The 16,927-nt window shown below is 39.3% G+C and overlaps 1 protein-coding gene across 1 annotated transcript; it reads right to left on the bottom strand.

Annotated features, from left to right (window-relative positions):
• Positions 1-7,701: 7,701 nt before the first annotated feature.
• Positions 7,702-11,643, bottom strand: LOC127768327 (uncharacterized protein At4g15970-like). Its single transcript, XM_052293880.1, has 3 exons — positions 10,920-11,643; positions 9,180-9,560; positions 7,702-8,559 (listed from the first exon to the last, which is right to left on the bottom strand). The coding sequence occupies exons 1-3, from the start codon at positions 11,229-11,231 to the stop codon at positions 8,074-8,076; spliced, it is 1,179 nt and encodes a 392-aa protein (XP_052149840.1). The 5' UTR covers positions 11,232-11,643; the 3' UTR covers positions 7,702-8,073.
• Positions 11,644-16,927: the final 5,284 nt, after the last annotated feature.

Here is a 16,927-nt window from a genome sequence, read left to right as displayed (position 1 = left end):
CAGTCATCAGTTTCTGTGTCCAATTTATTTTATTTAAATATTTTTAAAAAATAAAAAACATAAGTCATATATAAAGTACTATTCATATGTATGAATGTGAACAATACTAAAAAGTTTTATAATATGAAACGGAGAAAGTATTATATTAATCATAAAAATTTCAAATAAGATGAGTTGAATACGAAAACTTATGGCTGCACTTATTTTGGGCCGGAGGGAGTAGTAGCTATCAGCAGCGGCCGTGTATGTATGTATCATGTATGTATGCAGTATTTATTTGTGTATTTGTATACGTAGGTGTAGATGTGGCAATCGATGGGTTGCAGTTAACGAGGCGTACGAAGATAGCTGCCTTGCCGTTTCCTTCCCTGAAATAGCTGCTACTCCACTACAAGTCGACGAATTCGATCGAGCACTAGCTGCTGTTACTACGTACTCCCTGCTGTAACTGACGCGAGAAATACTCCATTCTCGACCGATTCATCCAAATTGGTGACATCACTACCCTCGATCACTAAAGAATTAGACTAGTCCATGCTTTGGAAGCTTCGCTGCAAGTAGCAAAGGAGATACCTGTGTATGTATGGATCGAAAATTCGAAATTTAAGAATAATAAATAGGTGTAGTAACCGTATAGTATGCATGAGTGTGTACTACTATATGATATTCAGCTGGTAAACTGTCTAGCTAGCTACTAGCTAGTGTTTAATTTTGATATGTGCGAACTGATGATCGAGCTGAGCAATGCATGGGTGTGGTAGTACTAATGTATAATTAAGCTACTGATCAAATTCGATCGGCTTGAGAGTTAGTGCCGGGAGGATGGGCGCACATGGCGACGAACATGAGTTGGCGTGGGTGACGGATCTCTCGCTTTGACTACTCGATCGCCACCGAAATGTATGTACTCCATGAGTATGTATATATGTTCTTGGCAATACATGGAGAATTCATCAACTAACTAGTGCTCCATGGTTACATATTGAGGTGAGCGTTGCTGCTTAATTTCCCGGACGGACCGGGCATGCTGCCATGTACACATGCACCTCATAATCTGTAGTATCAATCATCAGAAATGTTCAGAAACGTATTATCTATTATATTCAGATATGCCAACTGCTGCTGGATCCATATATAGCTGCCAACTGCTGCTGGATCCATGGCACTGCTCATACTACAGTGAGTGAGTACAGCAGCTTACCGAATAAAGTGCAACACCATTTACGTCTCAAACTCCTCCTCGAAAATGCTCTAATTATCCTCCACTTCAACAGATGCTAATTCATGGATTTCCTAACTGCACTAAACTACTGCAAGGCATTGAGCTGCTTAATTCAGGTATCTCTCTGTTCAACGTGATCTGCGGGCAATTAAATTAAACAGCAGACTGACCAGGCACATACTGGAAGTCTGGAAGTAGCAAACCAGTCGCTGGCCTTTTCTGCAACAGTATTTGTATTTCAGCTAACCTGTCAATTAGTGATCGATGCGTTGTATGACGTGACAGCAACTGCTACGTGGCGTTGCTGCATCATATATATGAACAGTTCCTCAGTTTACTTGCAGAGAAGGTTCGCACTTAGATTAGCATAGCAATAACTAAATGCTGCACAGTGCTGCTACTTAATTTGGTTACTAGTACTGTAGTACTATGTGCACTGGTGGTAGTAGCTTAGCTAGGATCCATTGATTCCGCCGGTTTTAGAGAATCTTGTAGTGATGTAGTCGCTGCTGCGAAGTGCCACGAATCATTGGTCATTCATATGTTCATCTACCATTTGCTCAACTTGTTAGGTTTCATCTGCGATGCTACTTGTTTGTTCGGTCCATCTGCTACCTACTTAAACTACTCGTTCTACCGATGAGACGATGACTTTTGCCTTAGTTAATTGGACCTGCGATTAATTAACCAACATGATGGCACAAATTTATTTTGTTGTCATTAGCTAATTAAGTTCAACTGCTGTGTCCACTACGCTGACTGCACGTACACACGTCTGCATATTTTTTTTTTAAAGAAAAACTAGCAATACATGCAGTCTTTGCTGGTATACACAGATTGATACCGCTGGATCTGTATATGGCATTTGAATTAGGGTTGATTAATTTCTCCGTGCTAGCTCCTAACCCGATCCTGACACTTAAGCTTAGTCTAAGGAGTTCTCTACTTCCCAAACTTAATTAGCCAATTATACAATACTATATATTATCCTGACACTTAAGCTTAGTCTAAGGATTTTCTACTTAGGGCCCCTTTAATTTAGAGAAAAAACATAGAAATTTTAGATGATTTCAATCCTATAGGAAAATTTCAAGCCCTTTAAAACAAAGGATTCAATCCTATCTAATCCTTTGAAACTCCTATGGAATGGACAATCCTATAGAGATTTTGGAGGAAATTTAGCAAGACCTTCAACCTCTTGCTAACTTTCCTTTCAGTCTATCTCTCTCATCCAATTCATGTGTTTTTCCTATGGTTCAATCAAACGATCGTTCCTGTGTTTTGCAATCCTCTATTTTACACTTACATTCCTATCAAAATCCTACGTTTTTCCTATTCCTACGTTTTCTCAATCATGCGATTCAAAGGGGCCCTTAGCAAACTTAATTATCCAATTAGAAAGGTGACTAAAATGAGAGACCATGATTTTATCTTTGCACTTAAGCTTAGTCTAAGGAGTTCTCTACTTATCAAACTTACTTAGCCGATTAGAGTTAGAAAGGTGAATAAAATGAAAGACCATAATATTTTTCAAACGACCAAATAGATTGATTAACGTTATATTAATAGAAGGGATTTTAGCTGGGATTTGGGTTGGGAAGACTTTTCCGCTAATCGATTGATCATCGCATTTATACTGTTGGCCAACAGTGGCGACTGCCTGGTATGGTCATTATCGACTCATACTCCAATATGTTTATACCAACTATTATATTTAAATGGCCAGCAGTGGAGTAATAAGTAACAATCTATTATTTAAATTATGATAAGATTCACTCCTATATGTTTATACAAACTTGTTACTAGTAAGCATTAGATCAGCTGCAGATTGGTTGCATCAGGTGTACGTACAGAAATCCTTCCAACAAAAAGCATATGTACCATATGACAATATGTACTTATGTTGTTAACTTGTTCTAGAATTAACTTTCCATCGAGAGATTTAATCGGTTAATGACACTCACGTTCCCCTGGTAGCCGTTGTATATCATTTTCAGGTCAAGAATAAACTAAGATATGAACATCACATCCATACCCATCCGACGATTAAGTTAGGTGGCCAATCACTCTTACCATCCATATATGCATATGCTCCATTAGTTAGTACGGAGTACTTCTTTCCAAAATAGTATAAACATTGTCAAGTAAATAGCCAGGAATGCTTATTCGTCTAGTTGCACAATCAGAAATATTTATATTTTCAAATGGAGGGATTACTCAACTTTTACTTACAGGCAGGGGAAGTCAGTACTGAGTAGCTAGCTAATTACCCCGTTGATCATGCAACTATGCAGTGACAGATTCTGCCAGAATTTGGTTCATGGCCGCTAGCTGCAGGGCATGTGTGATGTCCCCAGTTTGAACAGTAGAGAGCAGCCGGCAGTATGCATATATGCTGCATTTAAGGAGGAGTTAGGACCGGAGTAGGAGTACTAGTACTTGTTTATTAATCACTCATCTATTAGCATATTGGTCCATGGTGAAAGTACAGCAAAATTAGGTGAAGGTAACGTCGATATTAGTTGTATAGAATCATAGACCATCTTCCCAACAGTGGTACTTTCAGATCATCTGTCCTTGTTTCTGTCCCTGTTGGAGAGCGACAATCGGAATGGTCACTGACAAGGGACCTCTCTGTTGCCCGGAAACGACGAAACATCCAGTTCAGAGTTGCAGACTTCAGACAGTTGCCAAGGATCAATGTAAAATTGCAACTGAAAATGCTGGAGACTGCATTGAGATTGAATATTAATTCCTCCAACTATAATTGAATTTCATCCATATTTTTGGAACTAGATGAATATGATATCCATAATTGTTTTTCCTCTGGGTAATCTTTAGACCTATGTTATTTGTTTGTTTTTATGTGATGTTCACATCCATGTTCCATCAAACCATGTATTCAACCTGTATTAGAGGTTGTTATTTGATTCAATGCTTCAACTTGCCACACCTCTTTAGACTTGTGTTTGGTTCATTGCTATAGTTGTGGCTTACCTATACTTTTTTATCTTGTCTCGCATACATAGACTTAATCTTTATCTAACTTTACCATACTTGTCTAGAATGAGTTATGGCAATGTTAGTAAAGATCCAAACAACCCTGATCTTCTTATTGGGCTTCTCTTAAGTTTATATGCAACTGGTCCCTTTTAGGCCCGAAAGCTTGTTCAGTATGTGTGCTGGGCCGTATGGAACCATGACGTATAGAAACTTCTGGCCTGCTCGGGCCCTGAGCCCCTGAGCCTATTCTTTGTCGAGACTAATTGGGATGTGGCCTTTTGGGTTTTCAGGCAATAGAACAGTGTGAGAATGCTACCCTCTTATCCTGGCCCATTTATTCCACGAAGCTGAAATTTATTTTAGCCTTTTGGGTTTTCAGAAATAAAAAAGATTATGCAAGTGTTTGAACCCTTTATTTTCGGTCTCTGGACCTATTCAGATCGTAGCCAAAATAAACCTTACCAATTTTGGCAATGCCATTCTAAAATTTTGGTAGGATTTCTTATGTATTGATCAAATTTTGCAACAAACTAAACTAAATGTAGATATGTTTTTGGTAACTTTGCCAAAAAAATGATATGGTTGAAAATGGCATCAAAGTGAACAGGCCCTCAGTAACGGAGTACCGGCCCATTTATTTTATCATTTTGTTCCGGCCCATTTATTCCTCAAAGCAGCAGTCTTTAACGATGTATGGCCCGTATGAACTTTACGGCCTTAATCAGAGGCACATTGTTAAGACCGTAAAGTTAGGCCCACTACATATGGTTGAGTAATTCAGTGTTGCCACCAGCGCCGCATAAATATCTTGGGATTAACTAACTTTTGAATCCAGAAATAGAAAAAAAAAAGTCTGGACACATGCTTGATGGTTGATGCAAGCTGATGCACTCTTTTATCTTCACAGAGGGAGCTCCAGGATACAAGCATATGCTAGAATTAATTTTTATACATACGTACGTACATATAAATATATGATGTAATAACTTAATATATAGATTTTCCTAACTTGACAAAAAGAATCGGCGCAACTAATAATTGAGGAGAAAGAATTTGGCAGCTCGAGAAATTAACCGGCCTGCAGACGAGCGATCGCCTAGCTAACCAAGCAACCAACGCAATCCGATCCAGCAATGCTGATCAACGCCCGTCCGTCGCCTACTCTTTATACTGTGATTCTAAAAATCGAACATAACTATCATTGCAATTCATTTTTTATTTTCTAGAAGTCCTGTCAACCGTCAGTGGCTCTGCAACTATACTCTTATACGCCCCGCCCGCTGCTTCTCCTTTTTATTGTCATTGAGATTTTAAAATTCGAATATGATTATCAATGTTGTTTTTTTTTAACTTTCTAGAAGTCCCGGCAACCGCCTTTCATGCTTGCTTCACGGCCTGCCTAACGTCCTTCCTTTTAATTGTCATTAGGATTCTATTTGGTGTTTTATTAACAATTTTTATATAGCGTATCAACCGCCACCAACTCTACTCATTTATAGGCATGTTATTTAATTTATCTCGTCATGTGTTTTAGATGGTCTTTTCTTTCAATAGTCTTTATTTTTATCAAAAATTTTAGTTATTTATAAATTTTATTCATAATTGAAATCTTTTTTTTCTAATTTCAGAATTTACTTTTTAAAAAAAAATAGTTGATATCGTATTGTGTTCTTTTAATGTTTTTATTTTTTATTTTCAATTTCAGTTGTTTCATAATTGTATTTCTACTTGAACTCTCTTTTAATTTTTTCTAATTTTGGATATTATTATATTTTTTATTTGAAATTTTAATTAATCTCGTATCGGGTTCTTATATGGATTCTTCTTTCAATATTGCTTATTTTTAATTCTGAATTTCAGTTAATTTTAAATTGTATTCCTACTTGGACTCTTCTTTATTTTCTTTTGCTAATTTCGGATTTATTTTTATTTTTATTCTGAATTTTAATTAATCTCGTATTAGGTTCTTATATGACTCTTCTTTTAATATTTCTTATTTTTAATTCCGAATTTCAGCTATTTTTAAATTGTATTCCTACTTAGACTCTCCTTTTCTTTTCTAATTTTGGATTTTATTTTATTTTATTTCGAATTTTGATTAATCTCGTATTCGGTTCTTATATGAAAACTTCATTCAATATTGCTTATTTTTAATTCCGAATTTAAGCTATTTTTAAATTGTATTTCTACTTGGAATCTCATTTTCTTTTCTAATTTTGAATTTTATTTTATTTTTATTTTGAATTTTGATTAATCTCGTATTGGGTTCTTATATGGAAACTTCTCCTTTCCTTTTCTAATTTTGGATTTTATTTTATTTTATTTCAAATTTTGATTAATCTCTTATTGGGTTCTTATATGAAAACTTCTTTCAATATTGTTTATTTTAAATTCCGAATTTTAGCTATTTTTAAATTGTACTTCTACTTGGACTCTCCTTTTTTTTCTTTTTCTTCGATTAACGTAGTTGAAATTCAGAATTAAAAATAAGGAATATTAAAAGAAGAGTCCATATAAGAACCCAGTACCAGATTAATTAAAATTCGGAATAAAAATAAAAACAAACCCGAAATTAGCAAAAGAAAATAAATGAAGAGTTCAAGTAGGAATACAATTTAAAATTAGCTAAAATTCGAAATTAAAAATAAGAAATATTGAAAGAAGAATCCATATAAGAATCCAATACGAGATTAGTTAAAATTTCAAATAAAAAATAAAATAACATCGAAAATTACAAAAATTATAAGAGTGTTCGAGTAGGAATACAATTTTGAAACAACTGAAATTGTTTCAGCTAATATTAAATTGTATTTCTACTTGGACTCTTCTTTATTTTCTTTTACTAATTTCGGATTTATTTATTTATTCTGAATTTTAATTAATCTCGTATTGGGTTCTTATATGCAATCTTCTTTTAATATTTCTTATTTTTAATTCCGAATTTCAGCTATTTTTAAATTGTATTCCTACTTGGACTCTCCTTTTCTTTTCTAATTTTGGATTTTATTTTATTTTATTTCGAATTTTGATTAATCTCGTATTCGGTTCTTATATGGAAACTTCATTCAATATTGCTTATTTTTAATTCCGAATTTAAGCTATTTTTAAATTGTATTTCTACTTGGACTCTCATTTTCTTTTCTAATTTTGAATTTTATTTTATTTTTATTTCGAATTTTGATTAATCTCGTATTGGGTTCTTATATGGAAACTTCTCCTTTCCTTTTCTAATTTTAGATTTTATTTTATTTTATTTCGAATTTTGATTAACCTCTTATTGGGTTTATTGGGCTCTTATTGGGTTTATGTTCTTATATGAAAACTTCTTTCAATATTGTTTATTTTTAATTTCGAATTTCAACTTTTTTAAATTGTATTTTTACTTGGACTCTCCTTTTCTTTTTTTTCTTTTTATTCAATTAACGTGAGAATTTCTAGCCTCAACAGCGAACGTGGTGTCTCCTTTCAAGGCTATCTTAATAATATAATAGATATAATAGATAGATAGATAATAGTCTGGACACATGCTTGATGGTTGATGCAAAGCTGATGCATTCTTTTATCTTTACAGAGGAGCTCCGGGATACAAGCATGCTAGAATTAATCTGTATACATACGTACGTACGTACGTATAAATATATGATGTAATAACTTAATATATAGATTTTCCTAACTTGACAAAAAGAATCGGCGCAACTAATAATTGAGGAGAAAGAATTTGGCAGCTCGAGAAATTAACCGGCCTGCAGTCGAGCGATCGCCTAGCTAAATTAACCAAGCAGCCAAGGCAATCCAGCAATGCTGAACGCTGCGTGTATATGCATATGAACATATGATCGATCGATCGATCAGTGGATGCAGATGCCGGGGAGCTTCCACTGGAACTTGCCCGAGCGCCGCTCGTCGGGCGGCGCCGCCGTGTAGTTCCTCCAGACGTCGAGGACGCCTCGGAGGTCGTGCATCTTGGCGCCGAGGCCAACACAGCAGTTGGCATGGAGCGTGCAGATCTTGTTCAGATCCTTGCTGAGCTGACAGAAGCCGCTGATGTAGGTGGTGTCGAGGAACTGGATGGCGATGCCCAGCTTCGCCTGCTGCTCGTGTTTGATCAGGTTGAACACGTCCTGCTCGTGCTTCCCGAAGAATCGCCACCTCCCTTGCTGCCAACTCCGGTAGAAATCGAGGGTCTTGTCGTTGGATCGCACGAAGAGGAAACCGCCATTGGGGAAGTTGCCGAGGCTGTAGGGGTCTCCGATGAACACGTCGCTGGAGATGGCGATGTCTGCTCCCATTGATATGTGCCTGAACGGGTCCCTGAACCACATCACGTCCACATCCTGCAAATGCATTCATATATGGATTAATTACTGTCAGTGCAATCCTTTTCCAGTTTACTGTTCATTCAGCCATTGATTGATTAACTGTACTCCTGGATTAGTATGCAGTTGGAAGTCATTCTCTGAATTTGCAATCAATCGGTGAGAGCGCCATCAAGGCCAGGGAAACCGGGCGCGAGCGTGTCTGCTTCTTCTTGCTCAACGGAATCTTTCGGTCTCACAGGTTCAGTTTTTTCAGTCGTCTGTACGCGAAAGACAAGCCACAAGTTCCAATCCAAATGGACGGCCGGGCCGACAACAACACGAGTAGAGTAGAGTATAGACGAACGTGTCAAAGTCCAAACCAAACGGTTTAGTCCAACTTCTCTCGAATCGGCTGCGTCTCTGCTTACCCGTGGACATTTCTGCCCAGCAAGTATGATGAAACTGTAGTGCACGAGAGCTAAGCTAAGCTAGCTAGCCAAGCAGAGCACTAGCAGCCAATGTATTGCCCAATCCAGCCAACTCAACCACCACTTCGATGGAACACATAGTATATTGTATTTGAAAACGACATGAAAATGAATTTATATATTGCAACTGAAGTGTAAAAAAAAGAAGAAATATAATTTAGTACTGACCGTAAAGAGGAAGTTGTAGCCGAGCTCGAGGATGGTCTGCTGGAACTTGTTGCGTCCCCACATCATCTCGAGGTAGTCCTTGCTCATGAACATCTTCTCGGAGCGGTAGTCGACGCCGGTGGTGCGGAGGAAGTAGCAATGGCGGTGCACCGCCTGGCAGCCCTCGTACGCCGCCGGGTCCATGGTGACGATCACCAAGTGGTCCAGCAGCCGCGACACGCCGCCCTCGCCGAGCCTGAAGCTCTCGAAGAAGAGGTCCAGCAGCGACCCCGGCTTCGTCCACGCCAGGTTGATCTGCGTCATGATCACCGTCCTGTCCTTGGTCGCCGCTCGCCGGAGCACCTCCTCCAGGTCGCCGTAAGGGGACGCCGGCGCCGGAGCCTGCACATTGTATATGCACACATGATTCATGATTGGTTTCTGTTCACATTTCATGATCAGTGCAGATATGAGATGACTACAGAGTTGGATTTTTTTGCTTCATGATCACTACAAACTGAACTCCAAGAATTGGATTTTTGCTGCATGCATGTGACGAGTTGGTTGCGTCTCTATGGTTCAGCATTGGCTGACAACTGGGGCCATATTTTTTTGGAAGAATTGAGCTATGGTCTGCAACTAAGCTGAGTAGCAATCTAGGAGAAGACACGCCAATGAATGCCATGCTGCAACTAGCAAATGAGCTCAAACCATTCCTTCATTTTATCTCTTTTTATGCAAGATTTTATTTTCAACAATTGAAACGGCCTAGGTTCAATTCTAGTTCTGAACTTTTATACACATATGCCTAGGTTCGTAGCTAGAATTGGTTGCGAACCCGTCTTCTCTCTTTAGCCTTACACGAAAACCGCCAGACAGAGGCGTCATGGGCCGGCTGAACATCCATCGCCGATCAGTCACACATGGACCGTCCGATCGGGAGCCGGACTACTAGCCGTTTCCGGTGCCACGTGTACGCATCCCACTGCGATGGCCGGTGACACGTGTGAGAACATGGCAGCAGTGGCAGTAAACCTGTGGGACCCATGCCGACAGCAGCTACAGGTAAAAAGGAGCTAGTAGAACGCGATGAGTCACCAGGTCTAGACTAGTTACATCATGTGGAGAAGAAGGGAATTAGCTGCTGGTGTTAACAAGTGTGATTAGTAGTAATAGTGTTTACATGGGGAGAGGGGAAAGACAAAAGTGGTTGGGAGAAAGGGGAGAAGATGGGAGCAAGAAAGCAGGTGTCAATGGCGAGCATTAGCATAGAGGCAGGACCGTGTCTGTGTTGTAATCTAGACTGACTAGGTAAATAAACTATTACTGGTATGGTAATCTAATCAGTAATCACGCGGGTTTGGTAAACCGGTCGCCGTCAGGCTACGTAACTTGTTCAAAGAGGATTCCTCCTCCTCCTCCTGTTAATGTGTTTTGTTAATTATTGCTGATAGCGGCAGCATATGTAAATGGCATCTCTGGTTTTTATTTGAGCTTATTAAATATCACGATTTGATGCCATCTCCACCACCACGCACTACTTAATTAGTATTACTGTTTGATTATTTTTTATTCTTGTTACTGTTCTTTCAGAAAAAAACGGATTTGTTAACTCCAGGGAGGTAGAAACATCTGAGGGAAAATAACCTCCTTTGTTTTTTTTTTCAATTTGAAATCTTCAGAAATGATATTGGTGCCAATCAATTCGTTTTGTTCATAGCATATTGAAGCAATAAAAAAAAATGGCAAATATGTGCATACCTGGACGGGGGCGGGAGCCGGAGCAGCAACGACGGTGACGTTGGCGGCGGCGGCGGCGGCCAGCGAGTCGTTGGAGTCGGCGGCGGCGTCCTGCAACGGGAGCGGCAGCGGCGGCGCGTCGTCGGCGTTGCTCCAGGCGGAGATGTCAGCGAGGCGGCGTCCCGGGCTGGCGGACATGACGAAGAGGATGCAGACGGTGGCCATGGCGGCGCCCAGCACGAACGACACCAGCGGGCTAATGCTGCTGCTGCCGCCGCTGCCGCCGCCGCCGCCCATCGTCTCCCCACCCTTCATCTTGCCGCCGCCCAGCATCGATCGATCAACCAATCAATCAAACTATAGCTGCTTCCTCCGTTGATGTGACGAATGGTTTCTTGCTCAAATTAAGAGAGGTTCTTGCTTCTTGTGGCAGGATGGTGGAAGAGGAAGGAAAGGCAAAGCCTTTGTCTGAAGAAAGGAACAAGAAGGAGGTATAGTAGTAGCAGAGAGGAGAGGGAATGGGGGTATTTGATGGAGGAGGAGCAGCAACAGGTAGGCGAAGACCAGCCTGAAAGGGAATTAACGGGCGTGATGGAGGCCTAAGAGACAGATCATCATCATCATCTTAATCCTCTCCCACTGATTGATTTACTCGTAGTTTTGGCTTTGCTGGTGTGATGACAACTTGTAGTGTGATGCGTGGCTCTTGCTTCAGCGTGACAGGTTTCAAAGTCGCAACACACGGTTGCTTTGCTTTGATTTGCTAGCTGCTGGAGCTGGAGGTCGAGGCTTGGCTGTCAGGAACTCAGGATGGGTTGGGTTGTTGGTGCCGACCCTGTCTGCCTGTAGGTTCGCGTTTGTTTAGGCGTAGACTGGACCTGATGCGTTGAACTGTTGAGATGGACGTAATAAACCCGATCCGGGGTATTATTCTGATTTCTGAATTCTCTCCCTGCATCCCTGCAATAACTGAATTTTTCTATGCTACTTACCTGTACATGACATTGTGTACGCGTCTTTGGAGGTGATTTTTTTAGTGTTGCAGACGGCTGGTTGGTTTTATTCTGTTTGCTCACATGGGGGGAGAAAACAATATTTCTGAATTTCCCTCGTACTGGTGTAGGAAAATAAGGTTCGACATGAAGAAAAGAACTGCACAATCAAACGTTGGATACTGTTGCTAATTTCAGTACAAAACGGTTTCATGCTTTGAATATTGTTGCTTATTTATGTCAAAAAAATATTGTTGCGTACAAACGGCTTCATGCCGTATGGTAAACACCGCCAATTATTCGCGTGCTGAGTCTTACAAAACAAACAAACATTCACTATCGCCGCATGTAGGAGAAAATGATGGTAATTTCGATCTGCAACGGTTAGAGTTGATTAGACTGTGTTTCAGGAGGTCAGGTTTAACAGAGATATGCATTGTCTTATGATTAATTAAGTATTTTTTTAAAAAAATTAATTATTTGGTGAAGATTTTTTCTCTACCGGAAGGAAATGACTAAGGTGCTATTAGCGACTTCTAGCTAGCTAGGTCAGACGCCATCTGATCGCCATCAGTCACCACCACCACCGCTTTGTTTCTCCCTTTTCTTGCTGTAGATCGAAAAAGTCGCGTGCGATTGCTAGCGAAATGGTTATTGCGACGGCTAATCGTCGTGGATCGACGATGGCCACCACACCCTATATGCTACTAGTATGATGCTGCACTTGCCGTGTTAGGTTTGCTTATGTGTAAGTCGCAGCAAAGATCATGCCGCTGTTGCCATCGATGAGCTAACCTGCCTACTAGCTCGGTTATCTCATTGTCAACTCCATCTTTCGCTACTTGCACCTTCAGAAAAGTTCAGAAAAACTCAGCCTGCCTCTTTTCTTGACAAAATAGGCTCCTTGTTCAGAGTTAAATTGAACTGTCTGCAACTTATTCTTTTGTAGTTTTTCTTGTAGCTTAGCTTGTTATTTTGAGGTAAGCAAGTAAGCACCAACTTCTGTTATTCTCAGTACATAAACAAATTGGAGAAGTAGGCATCTAATAAAGGGTAGCGTGAGCCCGTCATTCTGCCGCCAATTTCGGGATCGCATGCAAGACTAAGCTTTGAACTATAACTGAACAAGTAATCTGATGGCGATTTGTCGGTGTAGCGATTTGGTACTAGCACTGCTAATCTGAAGCACAACAGAAGGATTGTTTTTTTTTTCCTAGCTTTCACTCTACTTTTGCAATCTTACATGCTCTTGGGTGCAACTACCATCCATCAATAGCTTTGGCCGATACTATATACTTTTGTGTGTTTCTGTCAGATCAGTCTATGTGCAACAGTGCAAGTGTTCTTCTCAACTGCTGAAAAAGCCAATGCCGGAGGAACTTTTTTTAGGTAGAAACATATATGCAGTATTGCAGTAAATTAGCTCTTCACACGGCCATGTGAACAAACTTGTTTACACTGCCTATTATTAATTATCTAAAAACATTATTCATCCATTTTCCTATAGACAGACGTCTCTATTGCAGGCCTAAATACATCTTTGACTAACTAACTTCTAATCATTTTGGGTCAGGGAAAACAACATGCACAAAAACGTGCATATTTCCATGGAAGTTAGCAGCATATGCAACACATATTCTGTTAACTAATCAGGTCGGATTCCTGTCCTGATCATGATTCATGAGCCGAAATGTCTAATAGAATGGCCTAGCTGACTGATTGTTTTGCCTAACCATATAAAGACTGGCCGGGTTGATTATTATTTATCCGGTATTTTGTCTTAATAATCACCAGATTCAAGCTGCTTGCCAAACCTTAGGCGCAGCCATGTACACATTTTTGCCTTTCCTGTTGTTGGTTGAATCATAACATTAGCACCAAACTGTCTGTTTACCAGTCTTGAGGAAGAACAACACCGTAAATCACGCTGGAAATGCTGCATTTTGCTAGCCATTCTTATGTAGTTGATGATATTATATATGCTCCTAGGTTTATGTATCGCCGGGCCGGCGAATAGCCGGCCGATGTATATGCTCCTAGGTTTATGGCAAGTTGGCAGAGTTAATTTGATTAGAACGACAGATGTTAGGACGATTACTGTGTTGGAAGTTTCTTGGATTGACCTCAAACGTGCAAGCAGATATAAGGCTGGCAACTTGACTATAGTTATTAGTTGGATTCTGTAGTCTGGTCTGCACATATAATATTATACAGGTAATCAGACAGCATTATATATTGATATATACTACTGAATAAAGGAACTAGAGGTTCAGTTTTAACGAATCCATGATTGCGACATGAACAAGAATTAATCTATTCATATCTAGCTACTTGCTACGATACGAGCTAACATGCACCCAAATGAAAAAAAGGAAGAGAAAAAAAAGAAGATATGATGTGCACAACAGTACAGATGGTATATGTAGCCGTTTGCACATGGCTTCTCAAGAACAAAATGCAGTGGCTTGCCAAAACTTAGGACAGTTGGAGGCCCTGCATTTGTGTAGCGAGTATAATATTGGGAAATCTTGCTGTTTAAGAGTAAACCAGCTCTGCATAGCTATATCAAAAGGAGTATCAGGTAACCGTCTTTGCAGGGGACCTCACACAGAGAGACGACGACAGTGGAGAGGTTGCTGTTTAGGTGCATGATGCCATTGCTATTGCTGTATTAGGCCAAACTCAACTCGCTAGGATGACAATTATTGCAGGTGAAGCGTGCATAATTAAAGCATGTATAGCACCAAACATGCATGAACCTATCAGTTATATATATGGGTTTTCAGACTAGGCAGGAGAACTATTTTTCAGAGAATGCCCTGTGGCTGTTTAAACCAAATGAACGGATCAAATCAGCAGCAGGAGCAGGTAATGTGCCTGTGTTTGAGGTTGTAACACGTCTCAATAGTATTTTGCAGTAATGAGGTCACAAGATCACATAATCATATGGATTAATGGGAGATGGCGAAGAATCATGTTTCCTTGTGTCGCAGGGCAGCACATGCATTGCGTCGCCGCCGTTGCTGTCCTCCGATTTAACAAGTCAAAAGGCAGAAAAAAGAGGAGGAGAAACAGTAGTTTAAACAAGAAGAAAAGTGCACAACGAAACGCGGCGTTCTCGAGGCGCTTTGGCTACCTGATGATATATACTAATAATCCAAATTAAGGAGGTAATTAGAATAATATACTAATATAGAAGAATGGGCAGCTAGTTAGCTGGTGATATGAAAAGAAAAAATGAAATGGTTGGTGGTTGTACCGGAAGAAAGGAAGGTTCTGCCTGCCTGGATGGATTACAAGAAATCGTCGTCGTCTTTCTGTGCTAGGCTGCAACTATTGCAAAGCCAAACACGTACACGGGTCTCTGCTTTTGCTTCCGTTGCCGTTGAGGTTGTTGCTTTGGTCGCCGCCGGCACAACGTGCTTTACCTCCACCGACACCTCATCATTCTCTCTGAAAAATTTGCACCGACTCGTTCGTCATATTCTCGTGTGAAAAAACCAACTCCCAGGTGAAAATCATGTGCTGTATTTTCTCTCCTCTTCTTCTGAAGAAAAAAAAGGGAATGCAGAGACCAGTAAAAGTTCTGTGGAGATCATGTATTTATATTCTTGCGTGCTGTCTTTCGACCGACAAGACAATAATTGGGTTGAAAGAATAGCTAGTCACCGTCCAACAATCCAGTGAGGCAGTGACCAGTCTAGTTTTCCATACATATATACAGTAGTACCCCCATTTCGTTCTTCAGAATTTCAGAAACAGCAGGACGAGGTCTCCCATACTTCCACCGTTCCATGAAACTGCCCTCTCAAGAAACGCGTGCATTTGTCCAAGTCGGTGCCACCATATTTCTGAATTCCCCTCGTACTGTGTATTAAAGTTATAAAAACTAGGATGAAGACCCACACAGATTGTGCGGTTAGCATGATTATTTTTTTTTTCTCACATAATAGCATAAATATTTATGCATTTTACTATTAAGAATATATTGAAATGGCAGCATAATTTTAAATTATGTACTAACTTGACCAAATTAACTAACATGTAATATTCATATGTATATACGTGATAGTTGTTAATTATTTTCTAATTCTAAATTTTAGTTATTTGTAAATAGTATTTCTATATGGACTCTATACTCCTCTTCAAATATCTCTTAATTTTTAATCCTGAAGTTCCTTTATTCATAAATTTAATTTCTATAGGAATTCTAAACTCTTCTTTCAATATTTCTTATTTTTAAATTTTGAATTTTTCAATATTTCTTATTTTTAAATTTTGAATTTTAGTCATTTCTACATTGTATTCATGTATGGATTCTATACTGCTTTAGGAATAGCTCAGTGCCACCGAGTAATGTATAAAAATGTATGTATATGTTAATATTTTGTTTTGTGCAACTACATTACACTCTGACAATGAGAGCAGAAAAATAGAGGACCGCATTTGCAGTTCAGATGTGTATGGGTAATGGAATTCATTGCTATTTTAATTTTGTGCAGTTAATGAAATTCGTTTGAAGACAGATTATGTTAAGAAATTTTAGCAATCCATACATAAGAGTATAGATGTCTGTTTGGGTATCTAGAGAACTGAACACATCTGATCTATAATTGGGTGGAAGAGTAACTTTTATTTGTGAAACAAGGAACGGTTGAAATGCTTAAGGTACAGTCACAGGACTGTGTGTGTCTGTATTGTGGTCATAAGTGAAGAGGATGAGATAAACATGAAAATGGATTTTTTGTGTTACCAGCAGTTTTTAAAGAGTACGCGTATGTTATACATGTTGGAAGTTGTCGCTACTGCTTGTGACACAATTGCATTTTTTTAAATGTTCCGCATCCTTTTGTTGGTGGTGAACAAGCAAATGTGTTTGTCTGATATGGCAAATAAGATATAAACTTGTAAGTAACGTTCTAACAAAATCAGATAAGTTTTACAGTGTTTGCATTCCAAAATTAGTAAAGATCCAACGCTCCACAATTAAAGGTACTACCATATAAAAGGTATTTAAGTATTGCTATAAATACTTCG

Source organism: Oryza glaberrima, chromosome 3 (genome assembly GCF_000147395.1).
Source record: "Oryza glaberrima chromosome 3, OglaRS2, whole genome shotgun sequence".
NCBI lineage: Eukaryota > Viridiplantae > Streptophyta > Magnoliopsida > Poales > Poaceae > Oryza > Oryza glaberrima.
The sequence above is the reverse complement of the archived record's forward strand: the minus strand, read 5'-3'. Positions and strand labels throughout refer to the sequence as shown.